Source organism: Macrobrachium rosenbergii, chromosome 9 (assembly GCF_040412425.1).
Source record: "Macrobrachium rosenbergii isolate ZJJX-2024 chromosome 9, ASM4041242v1, whole genome shotgun sequence".
NCBI lineage: Eukaryota > Metazoa > Arthropoda > Malacostraca > Decapoda > Palaemonidae > Macrobrachium > Macrobrachium rosenbergii.
In genome coordinates this window covers 7,185,726-7,208,571 of record NC_089749.1, presented here as the reverse complement: position 1 = coordinate 7,208,571, position 22,846 = coordinate 7,185,726, and the positions used below count along the sequence as shown (strand labels likewise).

The 22,846-nt window shown below is 36.7% G+C and overlaps 1 protein-coding gene across 1 annotated transcript in view; it reads left to right on the top strand.

Annotated features, from left to right (window-relative positions):
- LOC136841384 (homeobox protein Nkx-2.4-like) overlaps positions 1 to 6,717 on the top strand; it is an 80,720-nt gene extending 74,003 nt beyond the window's left edge. Inside the window, exons 4-5 of the mRNA XM_067108295.1 lie at positions 3,494 to 3,586; positions 6,222 to 6,717. Of these exons, the coding sequence (XP_066964396.1) occupies positions 3,494 to 3,586; positions 6,222 to 6,557 (429 nt within the window). The 3' untranslated portion in view covers positions 6,558 to 6,717. The remainder of the gene's footprint in view (positions 1 to 3,493; positions 3,587 to 6,221) is intronic.
- The last annotated feature ends 16,129 nt before the right edge of the window (positions 6,718 to 22,846 follow it).

Genomic DNA, 22,846 nt, shown 5'->3' with positions numbered 1-22,846 from the left:
GATTGTAATACTGAACGGATTCAGAAGTTGAATTTAGTATTATACATCAATGAATGATTTTTCATGCGGATGAACCTTTGACATTGACTTTGATTACATCGGACTGAAGTTAATTTAGGTTATACATCAATGAATAATTTTTCATCGATTACTTTAAAATTGAGGGCTTCGGAAGTTAAATTTAGGGTTATACATCAATGAATAATTTTTTCATTGGAAGCAATGATTAAAACTGACGCCAAATTAGTTAAATTTCCTGGTAATTTTTTCATGAACACTTGATTGCAAAATTGGTGCTTCAGAACGTATGCTTTAAAATTGAAACTTTAAAATTGAGGGCTTCATAAGTTAAATTTTGGATTATACATCAATGAATAATTTTTCATTGGAAGGAACGCTTGATTGCAAAATTGACGCGCAAATTAGTTAAATTTCGGATTTTACATCAATGAATGATTTTCCATTTGGATGAACGCTTGATTGCAAAATTTAACGCCTTCAGAAGTTAGATTTAGTGTTATATATCCATGAATAATTTCCCATTGGAATGAACGCTTGATTGAAAAATTGAGACCTTTATAAGTTAAGTTTCTGATTACACATCAATGAATTATTTTTCATTTGGATGAAAACTTAATTGCAAAATTAACGGCTTCATTAAGTTAAATTTCGTAACATACATCAATGAATTATCTTTTATTAGAAAAATATTATTACTTTTTAGTCCAGTCTTGCTACAAAAAGTAATATTAGTCACAGAAAGATATAGAACTTTTAAAAAATAAACTCTTAAGAGACTGATACAATCATTGCACTAGAATGATATATTAATAAATTATTTTTATTGGAAATATATTATCATTCTTCGTCCAGTCTTGAACGAAAACAAATATCAGTCATAGAGACATACAGTACTTTTTAGTTTTCTGTAAAAGAAAACTATTGTGCCGGCTTTGTCTGTCCGTTCGCACTTTTTTCTGTCCGCACTTTTTCTGTCTGCGTACAGATCTTAAAAACTACTGAGGCTAGAGGGCTTCAAATTGCTATGCTGATCATCCACTCCCCAGTCATCCAATTTTTATTTTTTTAGGGTTAAAGTTAGCCATAATCATGATTCTGGCAACAATATAGGACATCCCACCACCGGGCCTCGGCTAAAGTTTCATGGACCGCGGCTCATACAGCCTTTTACCGAGACCACCGAAAGATAGATCTATTTTCGGTGGCCTTGATTATACGCTGTAGCGGCTGGATAGAAAACTCGATTGCGCCGAAGAAACTTCGGCGCATTTTTTATTTGTTTATTCTCGAGAGCTGGAGTTCATTCGTATAGAATTTCGTGAATATGTAACTGACTTTATAAATATTTTATTTTCACTGTTCAGTGATTTCAGGTTTTAGATTAATAATAATAATAATAATAATAATAATAATAATAATAATAATAATAATAATAATAATAATAATATCAGTACATTGAAGCAGTGCAGGGTACTGAAGATTTATAAAACCACGAAGTTTTTTATTGAACATTTTATTTCTTAATTAAGTTTATAGATTCAGTTATATTCATTGAAGATGCAGAGCATTTTACAGTGAGAGAGAGAGAGAGAAAAAATTTTCAGTTAGACTTCAGAATGTGTTTATTGTTTATGTGTGTGTTAAAGTAGAGAGAGAGAGAGAGAGAGAGAGAGAGAGAGAGAAAAAAAAATTTTTCAGTTAGCTTCAGAATGTGTTTATGCGTGTTTATGTCTGTGTTAAGAGAGAGAGAGAGAGAGAGAGAGAGAGAGAGACAGACAGATAGAAGAGGCGCTTGTGTGCAACATGTGGCGTGTCGGGGGGCGCCCAGCGGCGAGCCAGATGAAGCGGTTCCCTTTGTTCTTGTCGGCGGATCAAAGAGTCCCATCCGGGACATTGTCACCGGGTGCCGGATTAGGGAACTGCAATTGGTGGTGGCTAAGAGAGAGAGAGAGAGAGAGAGAGAGAGAGAGAGAGAGATTGTCTCTTTGCAATAAATGAATCGGGGAAGCCTTGGCGTCCTTCTGTTCCTCCTCAGAGGGGGGAGGACATCCCCTTCAGAGACCACCAATCAAACCTCCGAAGGGCAAATGTCTTTTGACATATTCCATACTCCGGGGGCGTCAGCGGCGGCGGCGGCGGCGGCGGAAGAGAAGAGAAGAAGAAGAAGAAGAAGAAGAAGAAGAAGAAGAAGAAGAAGAAGAAGAAGGAGGAGGAATAGAGGAAGAAATAGAAGAAGGAGAAGAAGAAGAAAGAAGAATTTTAGGAAGAAAGAGAAGAAGATAGAGAAGAAATAGAGAAAGAAGGGGAGGAAGGAGGAGTAGAAGAAGAAATAGAAGAAGGAGAATAAGAAGTAGAAGAAGGAGAAGAAGAAGAAGAAGAAGAAGGATAAGGAGAAGAATAAGAAGAAGAAAATTGAGAAGAAGAAGAAGAAGAAGAAGAAGAAGAAGAGTTAGTTGTGGGGGATAAACACCCACCTTGCACGACTCTCGAGGGGATAAAGAGGAGATTCCGCAGGGATTTCTGCCGAAGGGGTTTGTCATTACGAGGGGAAAACAAGAAGAAGAAGAAAAAGAAGAAGAAGAGAAGAAGAAGAAGTAGTAAGAAGTAGGAAGAAGTCTCTGTGGGCATAGAGAGAGAGAGAGGGGAGAGAGAATTTTTTAAATTCAGCTTAAGCATATGCTTGTGTGTGTGTATGTGAGATAAAGAAAGATTAATAAAAGAGAGAGAGAGAGAGAGAGAGAGAGAGAGAGAGAGAGAGAGAGAGAGAGAGAGACACAGCCTTTTGATGTGGACTCAATTGCTGTTCTTTGATGATACTGAGCAGAAGTTCGTGTTTTGGGTCCTCGTTGTTTGCGGGGATTATTTTGTGGTTCTGAATAGACCGGAGAAGAATTATTGGTTGTGGGGAAAAAAGTAGAAGGGGTTGATGCGCAGATGTTTTTTTTTTTATTCTAAACTTTTTTTTTATCATTGACAATTTTTATTTTTGTGTGTACCTTGGTTATGAGATTTGCGTATATCCAATAGTTCATTTTTTCTGAATGTTTTATTTCTTATTTTCTTCGCTCCGCAAGTTAGAATAGAAGTAGAACTAAGCAGTTATTATTATTAGTATTATTATTATTATTATTATTATTATTATTATTATTATTATTATTATTATTATTCTGTAGATAAAGCCTATTCACTATGGAACAAACCCACAAAGGGTCACTGACTTGAAGTTCAAGAAACTTCAAAAAATATGGTATTCATTAAGAAGAAGTAAGAGGAAGTAAATGGAAATATATTGAAAAATAAAGAAAAAATAGATTAATAAATAGATAAATAGATAAAAAAAAAAATGTATCAAATGCAAGAATAATATAAAGAGGTAGTAACATGTGCATTTCAGCCATCTTCAGAGTCCTTTGCCTAAACAACCTAAAATCAAGGATGATTGAACTGATTGTTTTTCTTTCTCTCTTCCCAGGTCAAAATATGGTTTCAGAACCACCGGTACAAAATGAAGAGAGCGGCTAAGGAGAAGGCCATGTCTGAACAGAACTCCTCATCAAACAGCCAGGTGAGAGAAATGTCTGTCAGTGAGAGAAGTCGAAGGAGAAGCTCTCATGAAGAGAAATATTTGAAGTGAAATTTGTGTTTTTGTTTCCTTATTAGATCCACACTTTTTTTTTTTTTATTTTTACAGTTGAATGATCTACAAAATACTGATTCTTATTTTACTTTTAGTTTCTGGTGTCATGTTCAGAGGCGCCTTTTGATGTGATTTTCTGTTTGTTTGGTTACATTCTGTTTATGTTTACTATGTATATATGTGTATATAATTTTATATATATGTATACATATGTATATGTATATATATATATATATATATATATATTATTATTATTATTATTATTATTATTATTATTATTATTATTATTATTATTATTATTATTATTATTCAGAAGACGAACGCTATTCATATGGAACAAGCCCAGGCAAAGAAGTTATTGTTAATTATTAATGATGCTAATTAGATAACTAATCATTCATAGGAATCCAGTAATTTCTTGCCAATGAAGCACTAATTTTTGGCGAAGACACTTCTGCCCTAAAATTGAAGACTACAGTATCTGCAAAATTACAAAACAGAAAACTGGTAGATACTCCATTGCCTTCCTAGTGATTTTGCAGGTACTGCAAATGCGACCCCCTAAATACTCGTGGAAAGCATTGAAGAATCATTCTGAAACTGCAGTAACTTGCGTATTAGCGTTTCACGAGGCCAGTAGGTGGCATATCTCAATTTGGAAAATTTTGCTGACACTGCGGTTTTCCATTTTAGGGCAGACTTAATTTGCATACGTTTTGGTATTCCTCTCGTCCCAAGAAGACTCAAATCTCACTTGAAAATTTTCGAATAGATGTTGAGTATCTATTAAGGTATAATATTGAAAAGATATTTGGTCTCATTATTATAATTTTGGTTGGACGAAGAAACAGGTCAGACATTTTGAACTTTTTTTTTATTATTATGACATCACCTTTTAAAACTGTTTTACTTCAGAACTGTAATCAGTTATAACATCCTTTACTTTGGAACTGTAATCAATAATGCCCTTTACTTTAGAACTGTAATCAATAATATCCTTTATTTTAGAACTGTAATTTATAATACCCTTTACTTTAGGACTGTGATCAATAATACACTTTATTTTAGAACTGTAATTTATAATGCCTTTTACTTTAGAACTGTACCCTTTATTTTAGAACTGTAATTTATAATGCCTTTTACTTTAGAACTGTAATCGTTAATACACTTCATTTTAGAAGAACTGTAACTTTTAGAATTGTAAAATGTTACATTAGAACTGTAATCAATTTACCCTTTTTTGGAACTGTAATTAATAATACCCTTTACTTTAGGACTGTAATCAATAATACCCTTAAGAAATTGATGTACAGAATTTGATTCCTAATTCTGAAGACTCCTCACGGCTCGGGAATTAAAAAAAAAAATCTTTTAATTTTAGAATAATAATTGATAATATCTCAAAGCAATTGATGTCACGATATTTATTCGTTATCCCAAAGGTCCCCTCATGGCGCGAGAAATAATTCGAATTTATAACTCTTATTTTAGAATGATATTCCATTTTAAAGTAATATTCATTTATAGAATGATAATTGAAAGTCTCTAGAAGAAAATATATCACGAAATTTACCCACAATTCCCCCAAAGAGCCTCATGGCTTGGTGAGCGATCCAAAAGGTCAGGAATTTCATTTGGCAGTTTAGAAAATTCCTCTCGCAGCCGAGCTGTTGACACCAAAGAGAGAGAGAGAGAGAGAGAGAGAGAGAGAGAGAGAGAGAGAGAGAGAGAGAGAGAGAGAGAGAGAGAGGTGGTACGTAGCAATTTCCCCCAATAAAACAAATAGCTCAGTCAAAGACGCCCACGAATACATTCGTTCAACATCTGTTCAGTTAGAGAGAGAGAGAGAGAGAGAGAGAGAGAGAGAGAGAGAGAGAGAGAGAGAGAGAGAGAGAGAGAGAGAGTTTACAGTATGCTGGTGATGACTTAACCGTTGATGAATTCATTATATATATATATATATATATATATATATATATATATATATATATATATATATATATATAGATAGATATATAGATAGATAGATAGATAGATAGATAGATAGCTGTAAAATTCACTGGTCACTTCCATCAGAGCTGTAGCCTACAGTAGGCTGTAATGTCCACAGCGACCTAACTTCTCGATTTCCTAATCATTATTTTTTGATACGCCCTCCAGTGAAAAAATCTCGCGTAAAAAAAAAAAGAGAGAGAGAGAGAGAGAGAGAGAGAGAGAGAGAGAGAGAGAGAGAGAGAGAGAGAGAGAGAGAGATATTTCTCCCTTTGTTCTTAAGAAGGTTAAGCAGAGAGAGAGAGAGAGAGAGAGAGAGAGAGAGAGAGAGAGAGAGAGAGAGAGAGAGAGAATTTCTCCCTTTATTCTTAAGAGGGTTAAGCAGAGAGAGAGAGAGAGAGAGAGAGAGAGAGAGAGAGAGAGAGAGAGAGAGAGAGAGAGAGAGACTTCTCCCTTTATTCTTAAGAAGGCAATTGGTTAAGCTTTTAAGTCACAGGGCCCCTTTTGAAGAGGCTCCACTGGATATTCCAGCCGCTGGCACTGACTTCCACCTCTTTTTTCCCTTTTCCAGAGCGCCACCTCCCCCCGCCGCATCTCCGTTCCTGTCCTGGTGAAGGAGGAGAACGCCACCAAAGGTTCCTCGTCGTCGTCCTCGTCAGGTGGCGTCGAGGGGAAGCTCGGTCACCACCGGGAAACCTCCTCCTCGACGTCCGCTTCCAGCCTAGTGGCTTCGAACACTTCCAGCCTCCTCCCGGCACACCTCACCTGCGACTCGGCGGCGGGGCCCCTGGACCACTTCCGCAGCCAGGGGTCTGGAACGCCCGTCAACGCCTCCGCCTTTCCTTCCATGACGCCCCTTCATCACAACGCCAACAACGCTTATCTCCACCATCAACGCGCGTGGTAGACGATGGTGGCGATGACGATGATTCTCCCGGGGTGGCGGTAGGAGCCGCCCCCAACTCGCGCCGAAAGTCCGCGGTCAACAGCAGCGGGAAGGACAACCCTTCGGATTCTCCTAAGGCATTCCAGGACGGAGGACGAGGGCGGAGGAGGAGGAGGAGGAGGAGGAGGAGGAGGAAGGTGATGAGGAAGGTGAGGAAGTGGGGGAGGAGGAGGAGGAGGAGGAGAAGGAAGTGGTGTAGGAAGGAAGGACTTCTGATTGGACATCAATGCCTGGAAAGGCTTAACATGTGACACACTCGAACTTCCAGAGACTATGAAATGCAGCAGGAACAACCCTCCGTATTCTCCTAAGGCATTCCAGGACGGAGGACGAAGGAGGAGGAGGAGGGGGAAGAGGAAGGTGAGGAAGTGGAGAAGGTGTAGGAAGGAAGGAAGGACTTCTGAAGGGGACATCGAGGCCCACGAAGGCTTCAAATGTGACGCACTCGAAGTTTCGAGAGGCGATAGACTTTATTAAGTATACCATTTCCCCGAGTGAGACTGTGCGGATATCTTTTCAAGCGTCAGGTGGTCGGTTGTGAAAGCAAACGCGAATCGTGAAAATTAAAGAAAGATAAAAGAGAAAAGAGAGATGAAATTAAACATAAATACCCATTTAAATCTCTGCCTGCCATCCCGCGGTCATCTTGTTGGTCGAGTCCCGCGAGAGAGGGAATACCTGCATAACACCTGCATACGAATCAGCCCTTTGGAACTTGGAAAATGATCTTTGTGCAAACAGCAGATCTTTGCTGTGCACTGTTGCATCACAAGAGAGAGAGAGAGAGGGAGAGAGAGAGAGAGAGAGAGAGAGAGAGAGAGAAACCGTCGTCAGCCAACAGTCCCCGGTTTTGGGGGGGGACGGGGTGGGGATAAAGTAAGCACTCCTATCCATGGCGGGCCAGTGGCGAAGAACTCCACGCTGGAAAATAAAGCGAAAACACTCGAAAGTAAAATAGACTCATTAGTATTCCAGTCTCGTTTCGTTTCCAGCCCCTTAAAAATGGATCAGGGCTGGGCTGGGCTGTGTATAGGTGGGCGGGAGTGAGTAGTCACACAGAGAGAGAGAGAGAGAGAGTCAGGAACGTCAGGAGGAGGAGGAGGAGGAGGAGGAGGAGGAGGAGGAGGAGGAGGAGGCTGACTGACTGTTGTAGCACCACCAGCAACAAAGGGAGAAGATATTTACCATCGTCCTCCCGGGCACCAGCAGCTGTGCGAACTTGCGACTCTCTCACTCTCTCTCTCTCTCTCTCTCACTCGCTCAGTATTTATATAAAACTTTTGTGATCTGGTATAATGTGGCTGTGGCCATGGCGGGCTCAGGCGTGACTCGCCTCGAGATTATCTCTCTCTCTCTCTCTCTCTCTCTCTCTCTCTCTCTCTCTCTCTCTCGTTAGGTATTCATGCCACAACTATACAGGATAGCGGAGAGATGACAGTGACTTCGCGAGACGGTCAAGGGTGTTTATTTTCCTTGGTTCTTCTTTTGGCCTTTTAAAGGCGTCGTCGAGATGTTTCGCTGGTGGACACGACGAAGGAAGGAGGAGAGAAAGAAGGAAGGGAGGAAAAGAAGAAGAAGAAGAAGAAAGGGGAGAAGGAAGGAAGGAAGAAAGGAGAGAAAAAAGGGGAGATGACGGAGAAATTGTCGTCATCATCTTTTCGTCGCTGCTGATGTAACTTAATGTTTTTGACGATGGACGTGGCTGGTTAAGTTAATTTAATCTAATGCCTTTTTTTTTTTTAATGAACATACGAGCTAATGTTTTGAAAGTGGATTGTAAAGTGAAGTTTCATTTAATATATATATTTTTTGATGAATTTATGCAATCTAGTTCTTGTTGACTTTTAGAAACGTGGATTGTTGGAAGTAAGGGAATTGATTGTGGTCTTCACGAAGACAATTTTGGCAAATCATGTAAATCATTTTTCTTAGGATTGGAAGTCAGGAACTGAAAGCTGTTGTCATGAAGACAATTTTACCAAATCATGTAAATCTTTTTTCTTAGGATTGGAAGTCAGGAACTGAAAGCTGTTGTCATGAAGACAATTTTACCAAATCATGTAAATAATTTTTCTTAGGATTGGAAGTCAGGAATTGAAAGCTGCTTTCACGAAGACAGTTTTACCAAATCATGTAAATCATTTTTCTTAGGATTGGAAGTCAGGAATTGAAAGCTGTTCTCACGAAGACAATTTTTATCAGATCATGCAAATAATTTTTCTTAGGATTGGAAGTTAGGAATTGATTGATGTCTTCACGAAGACAATTTTATCAAGCCATGTAAATCATTTTTCTTAGGATTGGAAGTCAAGAATTGAAAGCTGTCTTCACGAAGACAATTTTATAAAATCATGTAACTCATTTTCCTTAGGATTGGAAGTCAGGAATTGAAAGCTGTTTTCACGAAGACAATTTTATAAAATCATGTAAATCATTTTTCTTACGGTTGGAAGTCAGGAACTGAAGGCTGTTTTCACTAAGACAATTGTATCAAGCCATGTAAATAATTTTTCTTAGGATTAGAAGTTAGGAATTGAAAGCTGTTTTAACGAAGACAAATTTTATTAAATCATATGGATAACATTACTTAAAATTGAAAGTTAAGAATTAATAGCTGTATTCAAGAAGACCATTTGAATAAATCACGTTAATCATTTTCCATAAAATTGGAAATAGGTAACCACTGGCTGTATTCATTTTCATAATTTTTATATTCTTCATTTATCACATCATTCATTTATCTCCTTATGTCCTTATTCCACTCAATTATTCCTCTCTTCCTTCTTAACCAATTCCATCCCTTTTCGGGGTACTGGGCATCTTGAGTCCCACGAAGACTGTAGTTGGCCATTTGCTCTAGAAGGGTAGTTCCGGTAATCAGTAAGAACAGGGACAAACTTCTCTCTCTCTCTCTCTCTCTCTCTCTCTTTCGTTGTCATTCGTGGAAGTGGGTGTGTGTGGGTGCTCAATGGCTTTACATCATCGTCAGTAGCAGAACAGTGGCTAGAAAAGGTATGGAACCTGGAACCTGGAATTTGTCGTCGGATGCTGGAACCGGAAATTTGTCGTCGGATGCTGGAAGCTGAAATTAGTCGACGGTTGCTGGAAACTGGAATCTGTCGTCGGAAGCTGGAAACCTGGAATCTGTCGTCGGATGCTGGAACCTGGGATTTGTCGTCGGATGCTGGAACCTGAAATTTGTCGTCGGATGCTGGAACCTGGAAGATTCTGGCACCCGGAATTTGCCGTTGGATACTGGAAACTGGAAGATACTGAAATCTGAAAAATGCTGGAACCTGGAATTTGTCGTCGGATACTGGAACCTGGAATCTGTCGTCAGATGCTGGAATCTGGAAGATGCTGGAACCTGGAATTTGTCGTCAGATGCTGGAACCTGGAAGATGCTGGAACCTGGAATTTGTCTTCAGATGCTAGAACCTGGAATCTGTCTTCAGATGCTGGAACCTGGAATCTGTCTTCAGATGCTGGAACCTGGAATCTGTCTTCAGATCCTGGAACCTGGAAGATGCTGGAACCTGGAATCTGTCGTCGGATGCTGGAACCTGGAATCTGTCGTCGGATGCTGGGAACTGGAATGTGTCGCCGGATTCTGGAAACTGGAAATTGTCTCCCATGAGGCTATATAGATCTCCATCTGTTGGTTAGTTGGTCGGTTGGCCTGGGAGGCCAGAGATATTGGTGGTGGCAGTCTCAGTAGTAGTAGTGGTGGCAGTGACGGTGCTGTCACGGCTATGTTGTTTTTCCATGGAGCGCACACCGGCCTTCTCAAGGGCCCTTCAGCTCGAGGGCCGGCGTCCGAATGCCATCTCTTTGACCGCGGCTTCGGCTCGGGAATAAAACGCCGCGCGAATGCAATTCGATCTCTTTTCAGGAATCTCGCTAATCTTAAAATAATATATTCCCCTCGCGATGAAAGGAGTTACGAAATTGCTTCTTCTTCTCTCTCTCTCTCTCTCTCTCTCTCTCTCTCTCTCTCTCTCTCAGGGGCAGCTGAAGGCGGAGCCACCAGCGACGGCGGGAGATTGGGACGACACATACCATTTGGTTGGTCCAGCCGTATTGATCGGCAAAGCTGGACTTCATAGAACCACATCCTGGAATGTGGGAGATACGAGAGTGAAGGGGGAGGGGGAGGGGGGAAGGAAGGGGAAGGTGGGGGAAAATGCATAAAAAAATTTATATATATATATATTTTTACGGAGGTGGAAAAATAAAATGTCGACATGTCTCTGACGTTGGGTATGGAGGACACTTCTCCCCATGTGTTTGTGCTACTGCTAGCTGCTTACTGCTAGCTGCTAGCTGCTGCTACTACTACTACTACTCCTGCTGCTGATACCCCTTTGTGGGCGCGCGAGCGAGTGGGCAGCTCCAACTCCAAATCGTATAGCTCCGCTCTTTGTCACCCTGTGCCCTTAATCCGCGCTATCATGGTGTTCCTATTATCGCTGTTATCAACACCATCATCACTCTGTCTTCCTGTTCCTTCTGTCATTATCATTTTCATTATCATCATCATCATAACCACAGTGACCTTCACTATTACATCGCAGCCTGGAATATGATTGTCGATAACACGTCACTATTACCGATTAATTTAAAAAAAAAAAATTTAAACGTTGAAATGGATAAAAAGGAACGTTTAGATTAAAAAAAGAACGTTTAAGTTTAAATGGATAAAAATGAAACGTTTGAATTAATAAAATAAACGTTTAAATTAATCAAAATAAAACGTTCTAAATAGATTAAGAAAATTGAAGTGCTTAAATTGATAAAAAGAAAACGTTTTAAACTGATAAAAATTTTTGAAGTGCTTAATCTGATAAAAATTTGAAGCGCTTAAACTGATAAAAAAAGAAACGTTTAAATTAAATAAGAAAAACGTTTAAATTAGATAAGAAAAACTTTTAAATAAAAAAATAAACGTTTGAATGTAAAAAGGAAACGTTTTCATCCGAAACATTTGAGACGCTTAAACTAATAACAAATAAACGTTTAAATTGAACGGAATTAGAAACGTTTAAATTGATAAAAAAGAAACGTTTGAATTAATAAAAAGAAACGTTTAAGTTGATAAAAAAGAAACGTTTGAATTAAAATAATAAAAATATTTAATTTAATGACGAATCGTTTAGGTAGATAGGAAAAGTTGGAATTGATAAATTAAAAAAGAAACGTTTAAATTAAAATGTTTATATTGAATTTTTAAAAAAAGAAACGTTTAAATTTATTTTAAAAAGTTTAAGTAGAATTTTTAAAAAGGAAAAGTTAAACTGATAAAAAAGAAACGTTTAAATGTAAAGTTTGATTTGAAGTTTTAAAAATAAACGTTTAATTTGATAAATATAGAAACGTTTAGATTAAAAGAAAGTTTAGTTTAATAAAAACGCCTGAACCAAACAGAATTATAAACGTTTGAATTTATAATGACGAAACAAAATTAACATAAAAACGCTTGAATTGATAAAAAACAAACGTTTGAAGTGATGGTAAGCAAATGTTTGAAATGACAAAAACAAACGTTTGAATTGATAAAAAACACATTTAAATAGATAAAAAACAAACGTTTGAATTGATAAAAACAAACGTTTGAATTGATAAAAAAAAACAAACGTTTGAATTGATACAGTGGAATTCCACTCTCCCGAACTTCCACGAATCCACGGTTCAATTTCAATCATTACTTCTCTCCGGTCGATGGAATTCCTTTGGTTGCATTAATTTTTGGTTTATTTTAAAAAAGGTTTACTTAATTAAAAAGGCTTAGTTTATTTTAAAAAGGCTGTTAATTAAAAAAAGGCTTAGTTTATTAATTTAAAAAAGCTTAGTTTATTAAAAAAAGGCTCAATTAACGGGCTAAAAAGGCTACTCAATCAAGGCTAAAAAAAAGTTTAGTGTTGATGGAAAAAACTAAAAAACGTTTAGTTCTTCAGCAGTGAGAAAGCGAAAACGTTTTGTTCTTCAGCAGTGAGAGAGCGAAAACGTTTTGTTCTTCAGCAGTGAGAGAGCGAAAACGTTTTGTTCTTTAGCAGTGAGAGAGCGAAAATGCTTTGTTCTTCAGCGGTGAAAAAAGTAAAAACGTTTTGTTCTACAGCAGTGAAAAAGCGAAAACGTTTTGTTCTTCAGTGAAAATAGCGGAAACGGCTTGTTCTTAAGCAGTGAGAGAGAGAAAACGTTTTGTTCTTCGGTAGTGAAGAAGCGAAAACGTTTTGTTCTTCAGTAATGAGAGAGTGAAAATGTTTTGTTCTTCAGCATTGAAAAAGAGAAAACGTTATGTTCTTCAGCAGTGAAAAAGAGAAAACGTTTTGTTCTTCAGCAGTGCAAAAGCGAAAACATTTTGTTCTTCAGCAGTGAAAAAGTCAAAACGTTTTGTTCTTCAGCAGTGAGAGAATGAAAACGTTTTGTTCTTCAGTGAAAAAGTTAAAACGTTTTGTTCTTCAGCAGCGAGAGAATGAAAACGTTTTGTTTTTCAGCAGTGAAAAAGCGAAAACGTTCTGTTCCCCAGCAGTTAAAAAAAGTAAAAACGTTTTGTTCTTCAGCAGTGAAAAAGTAAAAACGTTTTGTTCTTCAGCAGTGAAAGAACCAAAGAACGTTTTGTTCTTCAGCAGTGAAAAAGCGAAAACGTTCTGTTCTTCAGCAGTGAGAGAGCCAAAACGTTTTGTTCTTCAGCGGTGAGGAGAAGAAGAAAGAGAAGAAGAAGAATGTATGAGTCTGTTCTCTCTTCCTCTCCCTTGTAAATAGTGTAACAAATGTCACTGGTGGTCATTCCAGTCTCACTTAAACTGGAAACGTTTTTCGTATACGGTCTCTGGAGTTGTGGATACCGGCTGGAAAAACTGGAAAAAGACTTGATTAACAGACATTTTTGTATACAGTCTCTGGATTTGTCGATACTGACTGGAAAAACTGGAAAAAAAAAGACTGAATTAACAGACATTTCTCCATGTCCAGAACCTCTAGAAAAACTGGGTTTTTGCGACGTATCAGAAAGCGTTGTTCATGTAGAGAGAATTGATATTCCTTGACATCTTGGTTTCAGGGCCTTTTCTCCAACTGTCTCTCTGTCTATTTATCTTTCTCTTCTCCGCCTGCCTGTCTATTTATCTGTCTCTCTGTCTTGATCTCTCTTTCTCTCTGTCTCACTCTATCTCTCTGATAGTGACCTGGACAACAGTGCTAGAGAAATGTACATAGTGTATATAGTGTTCCGATGTCGACCTAGTTGTGAATAACGCTTCCTTACCCTCCCCTCCCCTCCTCTACCAACCCAGTCACCCCCTCCCCCTTCCCCTATCCCCTCCCTAAAAAAAAAAAAAAACAACTCTTCCATAAAACGCTGTGTGTCCTGTCTTCGTCTTATGATAAAACAATTATAATAATAATAATTATCATAACAATTAATAAAATACTAAATAACTTATTGTGTGTTGTGATCACCAAAAGACGCGTTTACAAGGGGGCTAATGAAGGTTATGTCCGGAAAATGAACAACAACAAAGAAACAACAACACCACCCCCCCGAATCTGGTGAGAACGTATCATGTGTCCTTTTAGAAGTGATCCCGTTTATATAGTGACCCTCGTTTTTAAGTAGGAACACGATTTTAATTTTTGAAAAAATTTTTTTTTTTTTTAATTCAGTGACCTCCGCTTTCATTTCGATTACGTGCCGACCTCACCCGCCCTCCCCAAAAAAAAACCCCCTAAACAAATGATTGAAACGTTCGGAAGGAGAGAAGAAGGTGAGCGAAGCTAACTGGAAAACGAACGATAATTACAGGTACAAAATGATTTTATTAACAGATATATAAAAAAAAAAAGAGAGAGTCCACACGTAGAGTGAAAGAGCTTCGAGTGGCTGGAAAACGATTATGTGACGGCAATGTAATTATGGAAATATGTGAAAATGTGACAATGGCAGGAACGCTAAAGGGAGAGAGGCGAAAAACGATCAAGGAGAGAATGATTTAACATTAAAAAAAAAAAAAAAAATTTTGGTGAATTCTATCAAGGTAAATTTAGTCTAGATAATGACCCCTCGCTGGTGGCTTTGTACTTACGGTGGAAGATTGAACGAATTTTCTCCTGCTCCGGCTGTGTCGAGTCGAGGGCTGGAATGGAGTGGATTTATTTGTCGGATGCTTTCGCGTGTGTTCAGTTTATTGTGTTGGTCTGAAAGATCTGGAGACTGGCTGATTTTTTGTACAGTGCTGTTTATTCAATTTATTGTGTAGGTCTGAAGGTCTGGGAAGAAACTAATTTTTTTCAGTGCTGGGTATTAAATTTATTGTGTAGGTCAGAAGATCTGTGAAGAAACCAATTTTTTATAGTGCTGTTTATTCAATTTATTGTGTAGGTCTGAAGGTCTGGGAAGAAACTAATTTTTTTCAGTGCTGGGTATTAAATTGAAATATATTGTGTAGGTCAGAAAATCTGTAAACTAACTAATTTTTTATAGTGCTGTTTATTAAATTTATTGTGCAGATCAGAAGACCTGTAAACTATCAAATTTTTTGATAGTGATGTTTATTCAATTTATTGTGTAGGTCTGAAGGTCTGGGAAGAAACTAATTATTTTTTAGTGCTGGGTATTAACTTCATTGCGCAAGTCTGAAGACCTGGAACAAAGTAATTTATTTTTTTTTAGTGCTGGGTATTAACTTTATTGTGCAAGTCTGAAGACCTGGAACAAAGTAATTTATTTTTTTTTAGTCTGAAGACCTGGAACAAAGTAATGGGTGCTGTATGTTTACTCGTCCTTGTGATTTTTGCTTTCAAACAAAAATAAATCTTACTTGTGATGTATTAGATATTAAATAAAAATCTTAGGTACTTGCTTATTTTGAAGTGGATAATATAACTCTCTCTCTCTCTCTCTCTCTCTCTCTCTCTCTCTCTCTCTCTCTCTCTCTCTCTCTCTCTCTCTCACAATAAAGAAACAATTAAAGAAATAGAGAGCGAGGGCAAATAAGATATTACATTGGATTTCCATATAACAAAAAACATTGACATACATACATATATATAAAACTAGAGTATACTGAGCATTTCAGAGGAAAATTCAATCCTAAGCATTAGAGAATTTTAGGCAATATAAAGCAATAGAAAAGCATTTCTCATCCTATAACTGCAATTCCTTAATTACTGTAAGTTAAATCATTTCAGGATTTACTGTGGAATGTCCAATTCTCAAAACAAATACTTGGGAATATTAGTGGACTATATTCTTTAAAGAAAATCGGATACATTTATTGTGAAGTATATTTATTGATGTATGAATACATCCGTGCTTAGTCTTCCAAGTTAATTTCTAATCCTGTTCGTATTTGTAAATCAAATTGATATATAATTTGTAATTTTATTTTTACGGGGTGGGTTTATATCAAGGAGGATATTACAATATTTACACAAATGTAAATTTTACTGGGTGTGTTTATATTAAGATAGATTTTACAATTCTTACACAAATATAAATCACAAGTAGTTGTCAAAGGTTTTGCATTATTTACACAAATGTAAATCAAAAGTAATTTGTAAGAACGGCAAAAAAAAATTGGCAAAGGTATTTTTTAATGTTTTTTAAAAATTTGTTTCAAATGGTACCGACAAAATCTGAGTGCGTTAACACCACTCTGAACAATTGAAACAAACAATCAAACAAGCTTAATTTACCCTTTCCGAATATTCCTTCCATCGTAAAACGTGTAAATGTGTAAGAAGATCTTAATGAATATTTCCCCAAAGGCACCATCACCCGAACCTCATGCATGAGGGAATCATATTCATCATATTCATCGTACAAAGGAAATTGAAAGACAGAGAGGGGGGGTCCTGGATTCCCAAAAAGTGGGAGGAAAAATAAGCCAATGAGCAGATTTGTTATTTGCCCAAGACTCTGCATTAGCTATTCTTTCGATATCAAACGGAACAGTGAGAGAAGGGGAGTGAGAGTAAGTGTAAGTTTTGCTTGAAATCGCCAACACTAGAGTTTGTTCTCTTCTGAATAGATGCTGTAAAGTGTAATCAAGAAGAGAGTTTGTACCTAATCTTTTATGTTGATAAACAAAGCCGTGAGAGAGAGAGAGAGAGAGAGAGAGAGAGAGAAGAGAGAGTGTGAGTGTAAATTTTGCTTGAAATCTCTAACACTAGAGTTTGTGTGTAATCTTTATGTTGATAAACAAAGCCGTGAGAGAGAGAGAGAGAGAGAGAGAGAGAGAGAGAGAGAGAGAGAGAGAGAGAGAGAGAGAGAGAGGCCTTTATTCTCTTCTGAAAAAGGCTGTGAAGTGTAATCACTGACAGACTGTGTGTGTGTGCAATCTTTCATCATGATAAATATGGCCTACATTTGGTTAGGATTCTCTCGAGCGATTCAGAATCACATTTTAAAGCCTGATCGCTGCTGAGTGCTTTGAATAAAGCATTGTAAAGCAGTGTAAAGTAGAATCCAAGCACTGAAAAAAGTATAAAAACAAGGACTTTTTAACAACCCTAGTACTGAAAAACAATTAAAACAATGACTTTATAACCCAAGCACAACCCAAGCACTGAAATTAAAATTAAAACAAGGACTTCATATAACAAGCACTGAAATAAATGTTAAAACAAGGACTTTAAAGCAACCCAAGCACTGAAAAAAAATATTAAATAGGACTTTAAAACAACCCAAGCACTGAGAAAAATTTAAAACAAGGACTTTATATAACAACCCAAGCACTGGAAAAATGTAAAAAAGGACTTTAAAGCAACCCAAGCACTGAAAATAAATAAAAAAAAGGACTTTATGACTGAAGACGATTAGTGAAAGCATCAAGCAAAACTCTATTGTATAGTGACTCGACGGCGAGCGTGGCACGATACGACAAAGGTTTTTTTTTTTTTTTGTAATTTTAAATTTTTTAATTTTTAATATTTTTTTAATAATTTTTTTTTTCTTTGGTCATTGGTGACTTAAACCGGACGCTGCAACCCGGTTCAGTCATTGTACCGGTGCTGCAGTTCTGTGTACCGGTATAGACCCCCCGTAACACCAGTTGTGATAACAGCTTTGTATTTTTATTGATGGTTTTACATGTCCAATAAAGTGTTCAATGGAGCTGCGTGTTTGATTGGTTAAACCACCTCCCCCCCCACCCCCACCCACTTAATCGGTCCGGTTATTACCCGTCCTTTCGGCCAATATCGGCCATGATGGGCTGCATCAGGCCGGATATATTTCATAAGAGGAAACAAATAAAAAATTGAAAATGAAAAATTTAGCAGTGAGATTTCCACCCAAGAAGGCTCTTAAAGATGTTGCGTTTTTTCAATAGAAAATAGAAAAAAATGAAAAAATGAAAAATTTAGCAGTTTTATGGGCGTAAATATAATGAAAAATGTCTGAGATTTCCACTCCCAATAAAAGTCTTAAGGATTTTGCTTTTGTTTTTTGTAGATGTTTGTGAAAGATAAACAAATTAAAAATTGGAAAAAAATTGGAAATGAAAAATAGCAGTTTTATGGGTGCACATAGCATGGAGGTAATATAAAATGTGTGAGATTTCCACCAAAAAAGCCCTCAAAGATGTTTCGTTTTTTCAATAGAAAATAGAAAAAAATTGAAAATAAAAAATTTAGCAGTTTTACAGGTGTTGATATAATGGAGAATAATCAAGAATGTTTGAAATTTCCTCCCCCAAAAAGAGTCTTATAGATTTTGCTTTCTTTTTGTAGATGTTTATGAAAGATAAACAAAAGAACAAAATAAAAAAAAAATGAAAAATGAAAAAAAAGTAGTTTTATGGGTGTTGCTATAACTGGGCAAATGAAGAATGTTTGAGATTTCCCCCCTCAAAAAAGTCTTAAAGATTTTGGGTTTTTTTGTAGATGTTTGTGAAAAAAGTAAACAAAAGAATATTTAACGATGCGATGAGTAAAAAATAAAAGCTGGAAAAAATGTTAAATGAAAAATAACAGTTTTACGGGCACTCATATAACGGAGGGTATGTAGAACACGTGAGTTTTATTTTTTTGTAGATTTTTGTGAAAAAAGAATAAACGAATATTATTTAACGGTGTGAGGAGAAAAAAATATATGGAAAAAAAAATAGAAAAATGAAAAATAGCAGTTTTATGGACTGAAGAATTTTTGAGATTTCGACCCTCAAAAAATTCTTTAAGATGTTTTTTTTTTTAGATTTTATGAAAAATGTAGTGATTCACATGTCCTTGATTGTAAAAAAAAAAAAAAAATAAAAGAAAATCATTTGACGACCAACATATTGTTTCTTCCCCTTAGTAAAAGATAACTCCATTTAGCTATAAAAATATCACTTGTCACTGGTGATATATACAACACTAGGATTTAAGTTGTACAAGTAAAAAATGCGCCGAAGTTTCTTCGGCGCAATCGAGTTTTCTGTATAGCCGCTAAGGCGAATAATCAAGGCCACTGAAAACAGATCTATCTTTCGGTGGTCTCAGTATATTGCTGTATGAGCCGCGGCCCATGAAACTTTAACCACGACGCGGTGGTGGCCGATCCTATATCGTTGCTAGAAGCACGGTTATGGCTAACTTTAACCTTGAATAAAATCAAAACTACTGAGGCTAGAGGGCTGCAATTTGGTATGTTTGATGACTGGAGGGTGGATGATCAACATGGCAATTTGAAGCCCTCTAGCCTCAGTAGTTTACAAGATCTTAGGGCGCACAGAAAAAGTTCGGACAGAAAAAAGTGCGGACGGACAGAGAAAGCCGGCACAATAGTTTTCTTTTATAGAAAACCAAAAAGTATAGCAAAATTAATACCATTTATATATAAAAGCACATCGTTTTTGACTGGTGACATACAACATCAGAATCGCAGCTGGAAAATTTATTTATGGATTTTCCAATCGAAATAAATATATACCAAAATTAATATAATTTATCTGCAAATACACCGCTTCTGACTGGTAAAATATACAACATCAGGATGGAAGTAAATAATATCCACCACAAAGAATATTTATCTATTAACACATCGGTTTTGACTGGTGACATCCAACATCAGAATCGAAACTGGAAATGATGTATATATGGATTTAATGGATTTAATATACTAAAATTAATATAACTTATCTGTAAATATATCGCATCTGATTGGCAAAATATACAACATCAGGATGGAAGCAAATAATATCCACCACAAAGAATATTTATCTATAAACACATCGCTTTTGACTGGTGACATCCAACATCAGTATCGACGTTGGAAAATGTATATATGGATTTTCCGGTCGAAATAAATAATATATACCAAAATTAATATAACTTATCTATAAATATATCGTTTCTGATTGGCAAAATATACATCATCAGGTTGGAAGTAAATAATATCCAATACAAAGAATATTTATCTACAAACACATCGCTCCTGACTGGTGGCATCCAGCGTCAAAATCGAAGCTGGAAAAGATGAATATGTGGATTTTCCAGGCCGATGAGAAACAATAATAGAACAAATTCATCATCGGTGGACGGACACCGGGCATACACACCGCAAATCGATTGGTATTTGTAAGCCGCAAGCAAATTAAAAACGAAATGCAGTCAAATGGAAAAATAACAGGCCGACTTTGACCGGCCGCATTTTTTTGCTCTTCATGCAATTTGCCTTCCAAATTTTTTTTTTTTTTAGCAGTGTACCTGCTATTCACTCCTGAATGCTCTTAATTTCCTTAATAATGAATTTAAAAAGATACCTAAGTTTTTTTTTTTTTTATTTATTTATTTTTTTTGGTGTGATGGTATTAAAGTTTGGTACTGACTGATAATTTTTATTTTTATTTTTTTTTGTATGACGGTATTAAAGTCTGTTACTGATTGATAATGATTTTTATTTTTATTTCTTTTTGGTATGGCGGTATTAAAGTCTACTACTGACTGATAATGATTTTTATTATTATTTTTTTTTTTTGGTATGACGGTATTAAAATCTGATACTGACTATATTTTTATTTTCTTTGGTATGACGGTATTAAAGTATGTACTAACTGATAATGATTTTTATTTTTTTTTTTTTTTTGGTATGACGGTATCCTATAAAGTCTGATTACTGACTTTAATTTTGTTAAAATAAAAACTACAAAGGCTGAGGGCTGATTTTTTATTTGATGATTGCAGGTCCAGCCTCAGTAGTTTTCAGACCTGAGGGCGGACAGAAAAGATCTGAGGGCGGACAGACAATAGTTTTCTTTTACAGAAAGCTAAAATTGCGTCAAAGCAATATTTATAAATGGTAAAATGGAGGTGACTAAATATCCTGTATATACGACTGGATTAAAAAAATAAAATAATTAACTAAGAGATTGCTTGCAGAAGCAAATTAGACTGCGCATGCGCTGTCCATAGGAAATATCACATGCCGAAGAATATATCAAACGTCTATATTGACTCAGAAATAAGTGAACTTATAGATTACTTCTGTAATGACCTTATCTAAAAGGACAGACATGGTTGAAGAAGAAGAAGAAGAAGAAGAAGAAGAAGAAGAAGAAGAAGAAGAAGAAGAAGGAGAATGAAATTACAGATTATATCTGTAGTCTATCGTTCAGAAATGGCTGGTTATTTAAGAAAAGGAAAATAAAATAGGAGAAACAAAATGTTGAAGAGAGATGAAAAAGGGAAAGAAGAAGAAGAAGAAGAAGAAGAAGAAGAAGAAGAAGAAGAAGAAGAAGAAGAAGAAGAAGAAGGAATTTATAGATTAACGATAGCTAGTTATTTAAGAAAAGGAAAATATAAGAAGAGAGAAAAGGTTGAAGACAGATGAAAGAAGAAGAAGAAGAAGAAGAAGAAGAAGAAGAAGAAGAGGAGGAGGAAGAAGAAGAAAAGGAGAGAATGAGAAGAAAAAAGTAAGGAGAAAGAGGAGGGGAGGAAAAGAAGTAAGAAGTAAAAATGCGAGAAAAAGTTGAAGACAGATGAAAAGGGGAAAGCATAAGAGGAAGAAGGAGAGAGAGAGAGAGAGAGAGAGAGAGAGAGAGAGAGAGAGAGAGAGAGTCTTTCTGGTGTGTGCGCGTGTGTCTGTACGTCTCAGCACAGAGAGAATTCAGTCATCTGCGAGTCTTTTAACGCCGCCAGCGGTCATTGGTGGCCTGATACTATAATAGCCATATATGTTGAATATCTCCCCGTTCATCTCGTTTTGGGGCACAGAATGAAATCTCTCTCTCTCTCTCTCTCTCTCTCTTTTGGGGCAGGAAAGGAGGAGAGAAGGTCCTTTCAGTTCCCGGGCACCTCTCTCTCTCTCTCTCTCTCTCTCTCTCTCTCTCTCTCTCTCTCTCTCAATCCATTGTCCCCAGTCCGGCTTCTCAATGGGGTTACGAGCCTTTATCTCGTTTCGTAAATAGGATCCGACTTAAAATGATATATTTCTCTCTCTCTCTCTCTCTCTCTCTCTCTCTCTCTCTCTCTCTCTCTCTCTCTCTCTTTTATTTTGTATCTTCACTTTAAAGCGGCAGTTGCTTTCTGAAATCAGGCAGGATTTGAACTAGCGCGAAGCAGTGGTTAGCAAGATTAGCATGAGGTAGCATGCGAATGAAGAACTACAGCTTCTGATAGTTAGAAAAATAAGAGAGAGAGAGAGAGAGAGAGAGAGAGAGAGAGAGAGAGAGGGTTTTATCATCTCTTATCAGATCGGGCAAAGTCCAATTAGGGACATATCAGCGCGCCCTATCGATGGACGCGGAGGGGCGGGCGGCGGGCACTGTACGGCTGGGTATATAGTGTCTTTTGTCAATTCGCTTCTATTTATAACTGTATAGTGGTGGTATATAGTAAAAGGGGGGGGGACACCCCCACCCCCACCTTGTCACCACGCTGGGTATTTCCTGTCCCTGTTTTGTTTGGTCCCGCGAGTATGTAGTTAATCTGATTTAGCTTTGTTCGTTTCGTTGTGTTCGTAATTTTATACGTTTTGTACTGTTATGCGGCAGGGGAAGTCACTCAGCTGGAATGGGTGGCGTGTGTGTGTATATGTATATGTATGTATATGGATATGTATATGTATGTATATGGATATATATATATATATATTATATATTTATATATATATATATATATATATATATATATATATATATATATATATATATATATATATATATATATATATATATATATATATATATTGGTTTAATAACATTACGTGGAATTAAAATAAGGAAATTATTCCTTACCGAGAAGTATATTAAGGAGTTATAAAGAAAATAAGC